Source organism: Oculina patagonica, chromosome 13, assembly GCF_052425735.1.
Source record: "Oculina patagonica isolate OP01 chromosome 13, crgOcupat, whole genome shotgun sequence".
Lineage (NCBI taxonomy): Eukaryota > Metazoa > Cnidaria > Anthozoa > Scleractinia > Oculinidae > Oculina > Oculina patagonica.
This window is the reverse complement of record NC_135770.1, coordinates 27,723,054-27,740,636: the sequence shown is the minus strand read 5'-3', so window position 1 is coordinate 27,740,636 and position 17,583 is coordinate 27,723,054. Positions and strand designations below refer to the sequence as shown.

Genomic DNA, 17,583 nt, shown 5'->3' with positions numbered 1-17,583 from the left:
CTGGCTTGAACTTAGTAGTTTAAAATACGGTTAAACAAGCTCTTCCATAACCAACCTACTGTCCGTTTTTGGTCTATTGCCGTAATCATATAAGACAGTGACCAGATATATTCACTGATCGCAGTTTCAGCCACACACCCATGCTTCATTGATCTCACTATTGACATTCGAACAGGGAGACCGTGATAAATAAGATCGAGATGAATTAAATTTGAATTCTGCTGGTACACGCCTCATTGTTAGGGACGGACCATTATTTTCTTGAAGGGGGGGTGAAAAATTCCTCTCAACTTTTTTTTTAGTGCCCCGCAACATTTTTCGATTAATATTTTTTGTCGTTCGTGTGCAATTTTTTCTTTTGGCAATTTTTTTATTTTTTCTCCCCCCTCTTATTCAGTCCCTATCATCAAACCAGTCACCTAAGATTTTCACAAACATATAAGGCTAAACTTTTTTCTAAAACACTGTCTGGTCTGCAACTTACTTTGTAGGAGGGCATGGAGGAGGACCCGGTGGAGGCATGGGCACGGGGGAGGACACATGGGAGGACACGGGGGAGGACACGGGGGAGCACACGGCGGGGGACACGGACACCATGGTGGGGGTCCTCCTGGAGGTTCACCGGGGGGTACCTCAGATGGGGGACACGGACCTCCCAGCGCCCCGGGGCATCCACCTAAGGAGGAGTCCGGTAAGTAATAAAACCACAATCTTGAGACGTTTGTTTCGAGATCAAGGTGGCCTCGCGCAGTTTTTCCAAAGACATAACGAGCCAGTGAGAGTTTTTGATGACATTGCTATTTCTTTATGAGGTTGTTCGAATAATTAGCTTCAGACGGATTTAATCAGTCCCAGCGATACAAAATAATAATAATAATAATAATAATAATAATAATAATAATAATAATAATAATAATAATAATAATAATAATAAAACGCCACAATGCAAGTGAGATTCAGATCGGTCAGAGATGATGTGTCCATTATTTAGGTGAGCAACCCAAAGTGGAAAGCAACGTTCAAGATCCCACCCTTCAAACCAGATCAAACTTGTACATACACTTGTAGTGGTAATCTTGTTTTGGTGGCAGAACTGATAGAATAAAAATATTTATATAGAACCTGCAAAACATTTGACTATCTTTGACTCGTCCCAAGTCATCTCTCAGTCTCGCCTATAAATATTAACGTGTGAAGCGCGGTTGGGGAGCCCGAGGGGTGATGGGAAGGAAGAAGGAAGGGAGACGCTTTGCCTCGCTTCTTCTCTTCCTTCCCATGATTCCCTCCGTTTTCAGTTTGACCCAGTCTCCCTGGACTCAGGAGGGACAGAAAAGACGACTGGGGACGAGTAAGTGACTGTCTTCCTGATCTTGATCACTTTCTGCAACTTCACTTCACGTGCTCAGCACGTGCTCGATCAGACGTGCACATCAACAGTTTTAATGCTCTACTTGTTGGCTTTTAAACGGTCTGAAAGATGCGATAAAAATGAACAAAAAATACTGACCTAACAACCTGTATGCTTGTCTTCCAGTCCAAGTACCAGTAATTCCCAGGTGCTTGTTAGAAGAGGCCTCGTCCTTTATAACTGGATTCAGAGCACCCCGAACAAGCAATGTTACTTCGTACATTCCGCGCTGTGGAATGGATGACGGATTCAGATGTCACCAAGAATGGCCGGCACTCGGTTTATCATGGCGGGCAGACAATCAGGGCCGCATGGTGGAGAACACATTGACCAAGGGACAACCCAAGTGTCCGCTGAAGAAAGGTAAACTCTTTTGTGGAGTATGAAGGTATTTCAATAAAAATCCAAACAAGAGACAATTCACTTATGTTAGTCTGTAGAAGGCACTCCGGCCTGCTGTGATTTAAATAATCAAATTTCCAAGGTCCCGTATGAAACCGGGGCCCGGTTATTAAAGATCACGGGGGCAGCAGTGCATCAAATTATTTATTCACTGGGGAATAAATTTCTTCTTTAAATGCTTTGACTCATGAGTAGAAGGGCGAGTTGTTAGAACTGTCATAAACCAACTCTTCTTTATCTGGAACGACGTTTAAGACAAGTATTCAGTGAAAATATTTATCAAATCCAAATTAAAATCTCACTTCGGACGGAGCGTTTTGTGACATCAACAGGGTCTGACTCAACCAACAGTCAGATTGCCGTAAAGTCTGAATCCGATTTCAATTTGAACAGTATTTTGTAAAGCGATTAAAAACCATTCTTCTACTTACATTTATATCGTTTGATACGGTATGGTCCGAACTGTTTGGGCCGCAGTATGCCAGTGATATGAAGCAACTGAGTTGAAATGGCTTTGATATTTAGCTTTCAGGAAAACGCTTGTGTGCATTCCCGGAGCAAAGAGATTCCGTTGCAAACGAGGAACCGCTCTGTCTTTTGTGGACATTAAACTGAGTCGCAGCCCAGCCCCTGGTCACAGATGTCGACACCATGCTAGAAACGAAGACAACAGCACATTGCCAAATGATCACCGCTGCAATGTTACCAAAGTGATCGCGAAAGTCCGTAAGCGTTGCCAAGGGAGACAGGAATGTTGGATCAGTCTCAATGAACGACACCTCGGAAGCGCGTGTGTGAAGGAAGTGAAGTTTCTTCAGGTCAATTTCACTTGTGAACAAAGTAAGTGGTTTTTAAGGTCTATTTATAATTTGTACTATTGTCTTTCTAGTCGTTGCGTGTTATAGCAAACGCGTTTTAAATAATTTTTTGACATGAAGTCGAACAAATGCTTCCAAAGTTATTGGAAATATAGCAATGAAATGGCTGGAGACAAACAATGAGAATTTTTGTTGGTGACTTTGAGGTTTAGTTTTCAATGATAAAGACACTGGATTTATATTATAGCAATTATCTTACGTAAAAAGGTTCACCCTTCTCTAAACTTAAGACCTGGCTAAACTAGGAAACATTTTGCAGAGGCAAATGCTTCCCAGTTTAGCCGCGCGGGGACGTGTGTTGTGGAAACAAATTTTGCTTTTCGGAAATAAGAAAATGCTTTTGCCTCAAATCAGCTGTTAGGTCAAAAACATTTTTGCTTCCCGGACACAAATTTTACTTTCGAAACATATGTTGCCCAGTTTAGCCACCATGGAAGCAATGTTAATTAGTTTATACACATGCGTTACACTATGTTCGCGGAACATTGTTTCCTGGTTTAGCCACCCGGGCAGCAATAAACATTTTCCTCGCTTCCCGCCAATTTAGCCACCTAGGAAACATAACAAGGATAATAATGTTCCTGCAACAATGCTTCCTGGTTTAAACAGGCTTTTATGTCTTACAAATACTGAAATAATGTGATGTGTAAACATTCACAGGAGGTAACATGACTGAAGAATCAGGACTAGAAGAATATGCAATGTACAGGCGATGGTACGACATGGATCATTTCTGCACCAATGACGACGATGAAGACATCAACGACGAATACGATGACGGTGACGACGTTGTCAGTGGTGATGGCAGTGATATTGGCTCTGATGGTGACGATAATGATGAAGATGGTGGTGATTACAATAATGATGACTATGACGACAACAACGATGATGATGATGTCTTGGATGAAAATGATGACAACACAGACACTTTCGAAGACGATGTAGCTCGTTTCCAGCCCATGGCTTTCTTGGGAGACAGCCACCTTTTCAGTGCGATGCGCCACTTGGGGCGTGGACGACAACAGTGTCCTCGTCTAAACTGGTTTAAACAGCCTGATTTGTACAAGGAATTTACTTTCAACCCTCCTTCAGGTAAAGTTAACAAATTGCCTCTTAAAAAAAAGTTAATATGTGCCACTAGTTAAATATCAGTGGATAATTTAAAAGTGCCGATTATTTTAGTATCAACAGTCCTTTACACAATGTAAATACACATTTGTAGTTAAAGCTAATCTAAGAATTAGGAAATGAAACATATGAGGTGAGGAAAACTGCCTCTAAACGTGGTGGTATTTTTTGCTTAATTATTTATTGATCTACTTATTCCGTAGGGGAGTTTAAAAGAAAAGGGCGGGGGGGGGGGGGGAGGGGGGGGGGGGGGGGGTGGTGGTGTTTTTGGAAAAATTAATATCTTTCTCTTCTCATCCCTTAATGAAAAGAAATGAAAGAGGAGGGGGGGGGGGGGGGGGGGGGGGGTGGGGGGGGGGGGGAGATAAAAAAAAAAAAGGGGGGGGGGGGGGGGGGAAAATCCCTAGTGGCTTAAAATAAAGAAACCGGGAAAAGGCTGTGCGGTTTGGGCCACTTGGCTCGAAAAAAAATTAAATACCTACCTTACCTTTTATTTTGTAGTTTGTCCAAGAAATCGACCGATGCAGTCAAATTGCAATCCGAACCTCTGCAAGCTTGTGAAGTGTGGAGATGACAAGAACTTCAGCTGTAGAGTCAACCCATGTGGTACCTGCACTCCAGAGTGCTATGATGTCAGTGGAAATCGGGTACAAAGTCCACGTGGTCAGTAAAAATAGCAATACATCAAACCCCCGGAGGGTACTCCCATATAAGGGATATACGGGTATGTGCCGCTCAAAAGGGTATGCTTTTTGCCTATCTGACTCTGGAACAGGGTATAAAAATCACCCTTTTGACTCTGGAACAGGGTCGATTTTTTTCCCCAAAATCCTGATTAAACACGATCGGGTTTAGCTATGAAACTCCGCTCCTCTCATCGCTTTATCTCCAAGCCACAGACGAAGTCAAGTGAGCGCATTGTTATATATCTATCTACATATATTTCCATTGTGGATATGGAACAGGGTACCTATTTTGCAATGTTTGTCTGGAACAGGGTTGTAACTTCAGCTCGTTTTCTCTGGAACAGGTCCAGAGTCTCAGAGACTCAGCGGCACACCCCTCGTAGTAAATTTTAGGGAGTACCCCCCTCCCCCCCCGGGATCAAACCGTGGTGTAAATAGTTCGCCTTTTCAAAAGTGTATTTAATTAAACTTGGTGGCTTTTGCGAGTAGACGGCTAAAACGGTTAACTGCCTTTTGTTTCATTTTGCAGCCCTTACAAAGTGCGAGTATAAACGCCTGGAAATGAGGCACCGCCACTTTGATGACATAAACGCTGTCCCGAGATGCAACGAGGATGGAAGCTTTGTTGAGATCCAGTGCCTTCCTGAGCTGAACATTTGTTGGTGTGTTGATGAACATGGGAACGAGAGAAATGGCACTAGGCAGGAAGGAAAACCAACAAATTGCAAAGCCTTGGTTCCAGGTAGGAAGAACTTCGATTTTGACAATTTTTTCATTGGTAAACTGTTTAAAAGTGTTTAGAAATGCTTGCTACGGAGCATGTTGTTGTTGTTAAAGATTTGCACCAAAAGCTTTTAAGAATTACGTTTTCAAGGTCGATCTTCCTAATTCTTCTTTTTTCTATCTTATATTCAATCGTTTGCATGAAATGGCCTTCCATATCATTCCTACTTGTATATACAAATTTATTCGAAATTATTTCTATTGTGAAAATCGACTTATTGCCTTGGTTGTGCCTCTCTCATCTCCAGCCCACTGCAGTGGCTGTTCGTCCTCTGGGCTCGTCCACTCGTGCGGTGGTTGGGGGTTCTTCTCCCCCTCTCCCGTCTCTGGTGCACCGTAGTCTTAACTACAATTTAGTAAAACCATTAAATGTCGTTTTAGTTTTGTCGCCTTGTCAATCTTCCCAACTAAACGTAAAGAACCTGAAGGAACACTTGAGCAAGAAGATTGCAGAATACAACGAGACAGCAAACAATCTGAAAACCAAAGCTGAAAATGCAACCCAGTGGTTGCAACAACAACCCATTCAACAGCTGAACCAAAGCCGGCGTCATCACCAGCAATACATCACACATCAAATGGGCAGGGCAACAATGTGCCGCATGGTAGCTAGATTTACAAGGATAATGGAGAAGTATGTCACTAAGCCGAAATGTGCGGCAGATGGGAGTTACGAAAGCATTCAGTGTGAGTCGTCTGGAAAGCGGTGTTGGTGCGTTGATGAAAACGGAAATATGGTAGGATACGGTGTAAAATCACTGAAGAAGCTGAACTGTTCCAGCGCGGTTATAGGTAGGGAACGTTCTTTTAAGTGTTTTTAAAGGGGCAGTGTCACCGATTTTTAGTGCTACTTGAAAATTCAATGAAGGTGTTGGTTTTAATCGGAAATCCACTAATAGTGGTCTGGCCTTGCTAAAACATACTATACTTTTCATAGCGATTGTTCAAAAGTGGTGTCGCTATGGATGGGTAGGGAGAAAGTGGCCTAAAACTTGAAAAAGTCGGGCCGACCGTTTTCAAGTTATTTGACAGTGTTCCTTGGAATAAAATCAAATAGAAACCATTGATTACGGTTTATTCACATCTTGGAGAATGAATTTATGCCTTTCTTTTATGTTTCGAAGGTTATTTTGTTATCAGTGAGTGCCCCTCACAGTTCTACCACAGTTTACACAAAAAGTTAGAAGATTCTCGTGACACTGTTCCTTTAATTTCTACAAATTAGAAGTACGCTTTATTATAGTTGAGTCGGTTTTGGGTTCAAGAGATGATGCACACTTTTTTGTGTATAATATTTATGTGCGGTATTTATGGTTTCCCTAAATGCAAATTAAACAGGACGAGCAAATGTTTGCCCTTCTGTGATGAGCTACGGAGCAGGTGGGGCGCAAAATAGACCACGTCCGTGCAGGAACGACAGAGACTGTTCAGATTCTAAAGTGTGTTGCCAGACCAACCTTAGAGGGAGACGCTGCGTGGATCCGCCACCAAAGATGCCAGACGGTAAGTTAAAGCTTTGTACATCAGGAGAAAGAACCGGATGGAATTTTTCTTAAGTGCCACTTACGATTCTGCTAAATAAAGTGCGGACTTTGCGGTACATAAATATTTTTTCTCCTAAAGTAACAATTTCCCTTAATATAAGATTTGTGAGTTGATTGATATTTTTAAAAGCCGTGAACAAATCGTCAGGAGTTAATTAATTAATTTATAATTGAAACATTTTTTCTCTTAACAACAAAAATAAAATTAAAACAATACATCTCAGATCTAGAGAACACGTTGCAGCTAGTATCTCTGCAGTTACATAAACAAGGTTACTGGTCACAAATACCATTGAGTATTCCATAAGCTTTCATAGAGAATGCTAGCCTCTTGCTTTTGCTTCTCGATCTGATAACCCGGAGAAAAATTAAGAATTGCTCTGGCAAAAATAGAAGACTTTGTATAATTTGATTTTGCCTAGCGATTGGAAAATTTGTTCAAGTGTATTAATGTTCTCTGCTTTTCAGTCAAACCGGGAAAGTGTCCAGTTGTTCCCAAGTCGGTCAACTACACATGCACATCTAAATGCAAGACTGATGCAGACTGCAGTGGGGACATGAAATGCTGTGCGATTGGGTGCGGAAAGAGATGCATTCCTGCTAACAAACCAGGTAAAAGTTGGAAGCGTTTGGTGATTCAACATTAGTGGTGAAACAAGACAGGAAAATTAAGAAAATCATCTGACTGGGAGACATTGTCTGCGATTTACCTCCAAATTTTCTTAAGTAGATCTTCGATGAAATATATTGCTCAGTGCAGTCAGTGAGGAGCAGTTATAATCGAACCTTGAACCTGGATAAGTTAGAATTCACGGCAAGGAATCAAAACACAAAATTAAGTTAGAAACCTTGTAAGTAAAGCCAAAGACAAAGGTAACAGATTTGCCATAAATAAACCAAAAAGGAGCAACTAGGGGCGCTTCCCATTTGTCAGAATCGAACTGGCCAACCAGGCCGGTTATTCATGAACAGAATTCCATTGTTAGTCAGATTTGTCCTGTGAAATCAGTCAGTACATCTGCATTTTTATAGTGGACTTGTGGGAAAATCTCGTGCAAAAGGCCCATTTTACATTTAAAACCACTGGACCGGCCTGCCAATTCTGGCAAATGGAAAGCGCCCTAAGTTAAGATCGTACTCAGACCAGTACCTAAGTCGTTCACGGGATACTCCGCAAACACGGGCATTCCTGAGTCACAAGATCGTAATTAATATAAAACTTCTCATTTTGCAATCAGATTCTGGCTCATATGTTCATTTATAGATGCAAAACGCTACACAGTTGTACCTTTTTTGACATTACACGTTTCTTCATTTAAATGACAGTGTGTCCAAAGGACAAGCCATTCAAACTGTGCATCTACGACAAATGCCTGTCATCCCCTGGCTGCCCCAGCCATCCATCAGCTTGTTGCCGAATGAATTACTGCGGAGAATGTACCGCTGAATATTTTGATGGACGTGGTCATAAAATAGACTGTTCAAATGGTAAGCAGGGAAATATTGCACTTTTTACATGACTTTACGGTGCATCGATTTAACATGCAAATTTTTACCTGAGGTGATGGAAATTGTCACGTCATCATGATTGTGTCTTTATAAGGAGAATGTGCTACCTTTGTAATTACATCTACAAATGGTTATACAATCTAGTCTTCTCGGAAAAGGTCGGTAAAGCGTAGGTTCCGTCTTCTGTATTCTCAGTCTTGTAGCAGGGGACGTTAAAGAACCCACACACTATTCGCAAAGAGTAGGGCACGAAGCTCCCATTGTTTTGGTCTGGCCTTTGTGTGTAGTAAATTACAGAATGTGTACAGCGCATTTGAGCATATACATATGGAATATCCGCTATATAAATGCATTATCATTATCATTTTTATTATCATTAAGCATGTGATCTTTAAATTTGAAATAATAATTTTAAATTTGAGCAATAAATTTCCAAAATGGACCTATTTATGTCGATGCCTCTACCTAAAGATAAATTATAAAGTATTCTTTGAAATTAAAACAAATTGTTATATTTTGTCGCAGCAACCCAGTGCCAGAAGCAGAGACATGCAGCGACGGAAACATATAAAGGGAAGTTTCTTCAGGTCTATGGTACCATGCCATTGCACGTTCCAGGAACTCTTGGCGAAAGGAATGTAGCTGGGCAAGATGGTGGCCATGGAGGTAACCAAGGAGGGAGGCAAGGTGACCACCAAGGTGGACGGCAGGGGAATGGTAACGGAGGGGGCCGCGGCGGAAGGTCAGGTAAAAGTGCCGACAGTGGAGGGCATGATGATGATGAAGGTGGTGGATCGGGTGACTATCAACAGGGAGGAAATGGAGGGAACCAAGGCGGCATGGGACACTGGAGTGGCCAAAGACGAGGTGGAAACAGGGGACGTGGTCGTCAAAATGGAGGCCAAAGAAGGTATTAAAGTTGACTAGGAACCCACAAGGGTGAAACGTGTAACTCCCTATGATTCGTACCTACAGAGCGTTTGTTCATTTGTTCCCATAAAGTACCAGATTTGGAAAATCACGAGATGAAATGAACCAATCAAAATTAAATTAAATTTACAGCGTGCGCCAGTAGCTCGCGCTAGATGGCGTAATATTGTTTTTGAACAAAGCTTGGTTGAAGAAATTAAAGGTAAATTTGGTTTATATATAATACTTCTGTTTCATCGTCATTCAGTAGTTTGGAGAACTTCACTTGAATATACGTAATCAATTTCTATAGTTTCTGTTGGAAAATTACCGCGTTTAGGTCGGAATTCAAGTAAGATGGTAAAACCGAAAATGTTGTTGTATGTGTCGTTACTTGTCATAAAGCATTCGCGTACAAACTCTTCGTGTTTCCAAAAATGGTACTTGGAAAAACTGAATATTTGAACGCGGTAAACACACGCTACACGTTTCAACCCCTTATGAGTTTCTGAGTTGACTTAATTAGAGAAATCAACCTTAAATTATTTTTTTTAAAAAAAAAAGTTTTAAACGTTAGCGTTATTTCTTGAATAGTGAGCTAGCTTCCCTTCTCCTTTTAATTTGCGGTTGTTTGTTTTTACAGTCAGGTGCCGGATCTTGGGGTTTTCATTCCTGAGTGTAATCAAGAGAATGGAGCATTCTTATCGGAGCAGTGTAACGTCACTGCTGGCGTGTGCTGGTGTGTGGATGAAAAGGGGCGTGAAAAGCCTAATACGCGTGCGCAGGTGCAGCGTGGAACAAGGGACTGCAGTGCTGCTAACACCAAGGGAAATGAGCATAGCAAAGGTAATTTATTACTTGTAGTTTTACACTAAATTGAACAGTTGAAATCAAATAATAGCTTTTTCGTTGACGTTAATCATTCATTGAATTATTACGCTACAGTTTGGTTGGGGCGATTTAAGGCTAGATATATCAGATAGTCTGAATAATGGTGGAAATGCCAGCTCCCCCAGCTAATTCTGGGTCATTTCCCCCCGGCAGTTGGGGGGTTCGGATGAATATGGTGTGGAGAAATAAATTTGTTGAACTTCGTTATAATTTTGGCCTTTTCCCCAGTAATCGTAACCGGAGGCGAACCTTTTATATTGGGATATTTCACTTGTATAATCAAAACCTAGCAGGGCTCAGTGACATGGGCTGGTCACGTGACAATTTTGTAAGCAGGGTTAATTAAGAGGAAGTACTAAGTAGAAACTAGAAGAATTATTTCCTGGAGTTCTCTGCTTGGGATCAGTGGAACAGTTAATTTTTGTGCAATCCAACTTCTAGCAGTGACTTATAAATTAGTAAATAATTTATTATTGCTTATTGGACTGCTTTATTGAAGGTGTACACCGTGGAAAGAAAGAAGACCATCAGAAAACAAAGAGGCAAGTATTTTCTTCTTTTGTAGTGGTAGCCGTCCTTATACAGGCACTTTTCCTGAATAAGCGATTTTGAAGCCCTCGACCAGCCCTCTTTGTTGCAGCTTATGTTCATTTATTGATACTGTTGTTCCCTCATTGAGTTAAAATTTTAGTTTGCTTAACTGTCGTTGTTTTTCCTTTCCGTAGTGTGGCGAGGATGAACATAAGACTGATGGGGAATTTCGATGACGTCATTGGGAAAAAAGAACAGTTTATCAAGTAAGGATCATTTTAATGCTAGCATTGCATTATTACAACCAGTAAGGAAAAGTTTATACATGTAGAAATGCAAAAAAATCTTCTCTGAGCTGAACCATGGGTTCCCCAAAAAATTCTGCATGTCCTGAGAGACAACTACAAAATTTATGTGTCACGCTCAAAAAACTGTGATTTGCTTACTATCAAATCATTTAGAGTGTTTTTTTTTGCGTGTCCATTCTTTACTGAAGCTGCCGAAACATTTATGCTCGTTGTTTTATTCGTTTTCTAGCAACTTCAAAGACGAAGTGGTCAGCATCAGCAAGGTCAAGAAGGAGCAAATTCAGAACGTGGAGGTAAATTAATTTAATTTCTTTTATTTCCCTTATCTAACTCAACCCTCCTTCCCCCCCTCCCCAAACAAAAAAAAAGAAGAAAACACACGCGCACCAAACGTGAATACGTTTATGTTATTCATTAAATACAAAACAGCCAAGCTTTGACTTGGAACCCCCCAGGGGAATAGAAGGAGAGGTCGACCCAAAACCAGCTGGCGACGCGACACAAATGCAGAGCTTAGATAATGGGTTACACCTGGCAGGAAGCTGTGCGAAAAGCCCAAGGTCGAGCTCGCTGGCGAGGTGTTTTCGATGGCCTATGCTCCACCTGGAGCGATGGGCCTAAGTAAGCAAGTAATCTTAATGGAAATCTTGTCACTTGTTCTTTCAGATCTCACGAGGAAGCATCAAAGTGCAGTTCGAGATTGTCGAGGCGGGTGACTCGGCTCCACTTGAAGAAATTGTGGAGAGGCTGGAGACGGAGGTTTGTATGGAATACGAAACGATAAGTTCTCTATACTGATTACCATACATTTCTTTTAATGTTGATTCCAGGCGAGAATTTGTTACTACATCAAGACAATGTTTGCATCACATGTTGGCTTTACAGTGTATTGTCATGGTAAAGAGACGTTAAGAGACAGATCACTGCCCGGGGGGGGGGGGGCCTCAGCGGGGGCTCCCCCCGCCTCCCCTCCCTTTTCCATTTCCCCCTTTCTTCCTTCTGGTCCCCTTTCCCCGTACATGCCTTGACAGGACGTCGTCATCCTCACTGTGGTTCGGCCTCCACATCCCCCACCTTCACTCCCCCAGTCCCTCCCTCCCTTCCCGATCACTGAACGGACGTAGTCTAGACGTCAGTCTCAACACATAAATTCTCTTTCTTGTGCAAAACTTTTATATTGGTTCTGAGAATTTATTGGTAAAGTAAAACATTGTTTCCTAGTTGATGGTTTTCGTTTTATTCTCAATTCGCTGATATCAAAAAGTTCCGAAAATTAGACCTTGGATTATATTTGCTCAACAACGTCCTTTTCAGGTGGGTTCATTTTCGGCGAGGGCTTATATACAGGGGGAGGAGGGGGTACCTTCCGATGGAAATTTGCGTTTCAAAAATTTGGGGTTTCTATTTGTACGGAATACTATTACTTAAACTTTTTGGTGCCTACAAGAATACCACATAGTAAAACTCTCTAAACATAACTATATGGAACCTTAAACAAGTCCTACAGTCGCTCTCTGATCATTCCCTAACAAGGAGCGGGGCGAGGGGGCTTACATGTATTTTTAAAATTTAAGGTATGCAGAAGAATTACTTGCTTATAAGTCCTGGAAATGTTGGGCCAAGTGTCTTCCACATTTAAAAGAAAGAAATAAAAAACTTTATCCTTTTACACAAAGAATTATTCTTTACTCTTTTTCTCTTTTTAACTGTTCTTTTCTCAACTGCTGTTAAATTGTACAATCTACTTACATACCAGGTGAAATCTAAGAACTTTGTGGTCAGGATTGCATACAAGGAATACCGTTCCGATGGCGATTTCCACGCTGTGGTGCACAATCGGCATTATGACGACACTGCTGACGCTAATACGAGCAAACGTCATCTGACACCAGTTGAGGCCATTGCTATTGGTTCTTGCGGGGCAGTTTGTCTTCTGGGGACAGCGGTGCTCTTCTGGAAGTTCTATGTACGTGAACATAACACTGTTCAAATGTTAAATGTGTCGATGGTATCGTTTAAATAACACCAAAATGATTCTTTTTAGTATCTCATTCAGCTTAAAGTCTTGTTTTCTTTGGAGCCTTGCCTTAAGCAGTTTAATCCCATAATTGTGTGTGGGAGACGCGGTGACCAAATGGTTAGCGCACTGGACTTCGGATCAAACGGTCTTGGTTTGAGCTCTGGCCAGGGTCACTGCGTTCTGTTCTTTGGTAAGACACTTATTCCCACTAAGTCGCCTCTCTCCACCCTAGTAGTGTGTGAATGGGTACCGGTGAATATCCGGACATAGGGGCGGGAAGACATACTCCTACAATCTTTTGGAAAAGAGTTGAACACTCATATCTATGTCGTGCATTTGATTTGTTTGCATTTCCCCCCTCTCCCCCATCATTTCTTTATACGGATGTTCGCTGTCTTTTGCATTGAATGGGGGAGTGAGCTGCGTATCTTTCTGTTTCTATGTGGGACTCTGATGCTCATTTTGTCGGTGTTTCCAGTGCAGCATTGTAGTTGCCTTAATAATGCTACAGAAACCGGAATGGGATAAACTGCAATGGTCTTGGACGCTTTCGCCGGTTGCAGATTTTACCATTAGCGTAATCACATGCACCTGTTTTGATCCTTAAAATTTGTGCTTTTATATGTTGTTCTCTTAATTAACTTTAATCATTTTTTGCCTATCACGTGATCTAGTTCCGAGGGAAGAAAGAAGCTCCTGAAGGCTGGAAGGACGTTGTTAAGGAGAAACCCCTGGAGGTGCAGTACACCATACCAGACCCTGGGCCAACACTGACCAGCAGTGCGACCCCTCCTGGTCATCCGCCTCTGCCTGGTGTCAAGGCTGTTGAAGCAGTTCCAGCCATGCCTGAGCCCAGTGTTTAGGTTCAACTGGGAACCTTTCTTATGTAATCATTTGTAGCTTGTAGCGATCGACATATAATTATATAATTATAATTATGTTAAGTAGGTGTGCTGTCTAAAGGGACTTCCAACACTTTGTCTTTACTAAAAGAAATATTCCTTAAGCAGGCATTTTAAGGAAGTTCCTTTAGATCTGTCTTGGCCTATTCCCCACTAGTAACCACGATAAGCCAAGATTATTTAACTTATTTAGTTCCGTTATACTGACACTATTATATAAAGTGTTTTGAAATCAGTAGCTCTGTATGGTTTAACCGTAGACCTAGTGAGCAGTAGTGATGTCCATAAGAGCACTTTTTTATCTTGTCCTTAAACTTGTAACAAGATCGATCTGCATTTACCATTAATAAACGCGTTGTAGTAGCAGAGCCGTAAAGTTTGTTTTTCGTATTTTTTGGGTTAGGAGCCCCGTATCCTGCATAGTTCAGTGCCAATGTTTGGTTGAATGACGCGGTACCTTTTACTTGCACATAGTTCACGATTGACATTGGACGCTAGCATGTAAAGGCGTATCTCCCATAACTGCCTGCTATCAGAAAACGTTTGATCTCAGCTAAACCGCCCTACCTACAAAAGCCAGGGAGATAAGGTCAGACGAAGACACAAGTGTCGTGCGATGCCCTACCCTTATGGACGACGTTAGGTTCAACAGCGCCGTAGCCGTGCAAACGAAATCTTACCGAGCATCTCAAAACTCTTCTTTTATACCTCTACAAACTACCGGACAGTCCCCAGTTCCCTACACTACCCGTGTATGTAAAGGTGCATCTGGCTTCCGCTATCAGTGCAGTTACATATCTCATCAACTTAGTAACCACTTTAGAGATCAGAACAGACCAGGACGAATTAGGGAACTTCTTGCCCTACCCTAGCCCCCTTATAGAATATTTTTCTACGTATCATGTCTGTTGTACAGTGCTTTAAGAAAAGAAATCCGCGAAGTAAAGTTTTTACACTCCCGTTTAAGAGGTTCGAAATGAAAATCGGCGAAATGCAAGGAGAACCCGTCAAAGGGTTCCTTTCCACCACAACTAGCGTATCAATTGCCATAAAATAGACAGCAGTATCGACACGTTAAAATGCCAAACTAGATATACTTATTTACTTTAAACCTTTGCAATTTCAATGAGGTGTTACAAATTCATAAAATAAAAGAAAGCTCATATAATGTCTTTACCAATACAAAATCATCACAAGAATACTTAACAGCACCACAATTATACCGCTGACACCAGCCACTGAGCTTCTGTTGCACATATCGTCGTCACAACAATCTATGTTACAGTCTGAAGGATCAAGGTGAATCTTACATATGGGATTTGCAGCTTTATCGCAGACGCTTTCCGGTCCGCAGGACTTTGCAAACTGTTGAATGGTCCCGTCAGTAGTCGTGTAGTGAACCTTGTAGCAAACTGCGTCACTTCCGGAACAAAATACACGTGATAAACGCGTGGTGTCGCACTCTTCCCAAGATTCTGTGCTTGTACATTGGTGGCAATTCAGACCAAAGGCTGCAACGGAAATTAGTATGGTTAGGAGATATTTAACAATTAAAACTCTGCGTAGACATTCATAACAAAACATGAGTTTAATTTAATTTGTGCATGCTTTTGCGTCCATTTTATCCTGAGCCGAGGGGGCGGATGTACACAGGCAAGGTCCGTTGATGTATGCTACTAAGAAAGGCGAAAACGTCAGGTGTCGCCTTGTTTTTTACTTTCTAGTTTTTCTTCTCGGTTTTCGTACGCCGATACTTTTACGGGATGGGGTGGTTGGCCCATGCCCAATCCCCAACCTGGAGGTCCAGGGTTTTTCTGTATAGGGGTGTTCTTCCCTTAGCCACAGGTACCAGCTATTTAAAGGCGCTGAAAGGTCGCCTTTCGCATTGTCACTCAGCTAAATCCTATTACCAGGGACAACAATCGTAGAGGTGTGACATATGACTTGCTGGCAGAGCCTTTTTGTGACGGTAGGCATTTCAGAGCACTTTTGAGAGCTACCTAGTGGCAACAGTAGCTCCGATCCCACCGGGACTTTCTTAATACTAGCCTTTGACCCCAGGTGTTGAACGTCCCAATTATGATTTCGCTCAATAGCGTTTGTCAGACGGCATAGTGCCTTTGATGGAGAACGCGACTATTGACAATTACAACATTAACCCGCGAAAACGGGGAGGGTGGTCGTAGGGAAAATGGAAAGGAGCGCTAGCAGAATTTGTTCCCAGCTCACCCCGCCCGGCACTATCGTATCCCTTGAAAAAGCATGCGGTCGACAGGTCATCTTTTTTGTACTTAAATGGAATTTAGAAAACGGCAAGCTCAAATCCTTTGATGAGAATGTTCTATCATTAATATCTGAAAAAGGCTAAATTGTCTCTCTACAGGTCATCTTTTTTATACTTACATGGAATTTAGAAAACGGCAAGCTCAGATCATTTGATGAGAATGTTCTATCATTAATATCTGAAAAAAGCCAAATTGTCACTCTATTTATAGCTAGCTTGATTATTATAACGCGCTTGAGCAAACATGTACAGTTTTCTTGGATTACCCTGTTAATGTCGATTTTTAACTTTTACGTTACAAATGAAACCCTTAAAATGAGTAAAACTCATAAATGGAAATAAATGAGTAAAACTCATAAATGAGCGTCACTATTTAAAAAAAAGTGCCACTCCCTCGGAGCTACTCAGCTATACCAGCGTTACTGTTCGGTATAAATTGTCGGCAAATTAATATGCATACAGAACCGCACAATATGGTCCGATATTGCACGACTGATCCATACGAAAAGTTTTCAGCATTAACTATTACATATAAAATCTGGACCAGCGATAAACAACTGTAGTTTTAAGTGCGAAACTGGACTTTCTGATCTTTGGGCTCAATAGTTTGAAACATTCTCTTGTTAAGATAAACAGACGTTAGCTGGGAGGACGATTTAAAGAAAGATTGTTTAAGTGCTTTGCTGAAATATTTGCTTGGCTCCGACTTAGATTCTTATAGCGTCACAAAGTGAAGCGGATTACAATGTACAATTATTTCAAGTTTTCCGGAGAGAGTCAAAACAAATGCACGAGTTTATCGCTGCTTCGTTAGTCAATAGTCGTTCATTATAAGTTTTTTTTGCGATATTATTTTCAACGTCCATCGACATAAAATTTAACATAATGCGACTGGCCAACATTTTTGAACTTTTAGGGAAGATTTAGTCAAATTGAGAAGGGAAGGTTAGGTTCTACAACGATGAGCGATTATGTTATACAGTAAAAGAGCCGTTTAAACGTGACTTGATACCCTACTAAACTAACTGTAAAGTCCATTTAAGATTTTATGACGTAACCTTCGTGGTCACATTGTGTACAGAAATATTCAGTTGGTTTTACAAGTTCAATACTTTTAAGATCAAGGAGCGTCTATACACTAACACACACGTTTAAAGGTAGTCGTCGTAGTCATTCCTTACCATGTGGAATGTCGAAGAGAATAAGAAAACAAATCACCATAGCTGGCAACTTCACATCGCTTCCCTTACTAAATAGCATCTTGGCGTTACCTCCAGTTTAAAGGAGTTTGGGTAGGCATATTATGCAAACTATTCGAATAATATTTATCAGCAAAGGCAAATCTTGATTGACAACGTAATATTGCTGTCATTAAGACGTAAGGACCTTTGAAACATTTT

At 41.4% G+C, this 17,583-nt stretch overlaps 2 protein-coding genes across 2 annotated transcripts; one reads left to right on the top strand and one right to left on the bottom strand.

The window, feature by feature from the left end:
* Positions 1-567: 567 nt before the first annotated feature.
* On the top strand, positions 568-14,267 carry LOC144634818 (uncharacterized). The gene is made up of 18 exons (XM_078493851.1): positions 568-691; positions 1,535-1,771; positions 2,336-2,650; positions 3,349-3,780; positions 4,318-4,479; positions 5,032-5,244; positions 5,667-6,077; positions 6,624-6,788; positions 7,298-7,441; positions 8,156-8,317; positions 8,864-9,248; positions 9,891-10,093; positions 10,638-10,680; positions 10,864-10,935; positions 11,207-11,270; positions 11,644-11,736; positions 12,734-12,943; positions 13,672-14,267. The coding sequence occupies exons 2-18, from the start codon at positions 1,645-1,647 to the stop codon at positions 13,858-13,860; spliced, it is 3,390 nt and encodes a 1,129-aa protein (XP_078349977.1). The 5' UTR covers positions 568-691; positions 1,535-1,644; the 3' UTR covers positions 13,861-14,267.
* Positions 14,268-14,965: 698 nt separating this feature from the next.
* LOC144636124 (uncharacterized) lies at positions 14,966-17,472 on the bottom strand. The gene is made up of 2 exons (XM_078495256.1): positions 17,365-17,472; positions 14,966-15,410 (listed from the first exon to the last, which is right to left on the bottom strand). The coding sequence occupies exons 1-2, from the start codon at positions 17,441-17,443 to the stop codon at positions 15,073-15,075; spliced, it is 417 nt and encodes a 138-aa protein (XP_078351382.1). The 5' UTR covers positions 17,444-17,472; the 3' UTR covers positions 14,966-15,072.
* Positions 17,473-17,583: the final 111 nt, after the last annotated feature.

Bases quoted from the DNA above. Each gene is read 5' to 3' on its own strand.
- LOC144634818 (XM_078493851.1), top strand. From the start codon at position 1,645: ATGGATGACGGATTCAGATGTCACCAAGAATGGCCGGCACTCGGTTTA. The intron at 8,318-8,863 runs GTAAGCAGGGAA...ATTTTGTCGCAG, and splicing joins TAAAATAGACTGTTCAAATG to CAACCCAGTGCCAGAAGCAG. The intron at 11,271-11,643 runs GTAAATTAATTT...TTGTTCTTTCAG, and splicing joins AGCAAATTCAGAACGTGGAG to ATCTCACGAGGAAGCATCAA.
- LOC144636124 (XM_078495256.1), bottom strand. From the start codon at position 17,443: ATGCTATTTAGTAAGGGAAGCGATGTGAAGTTGCCAGCTATGGTGATT. The intron at 15,411-17,364 runs GTAAGGAATGAC...TTTCCGTTGCAG, and splicing joins TCTCTTCGACATTCCACATG to CCTTTGGTCTGAATTGCCAC.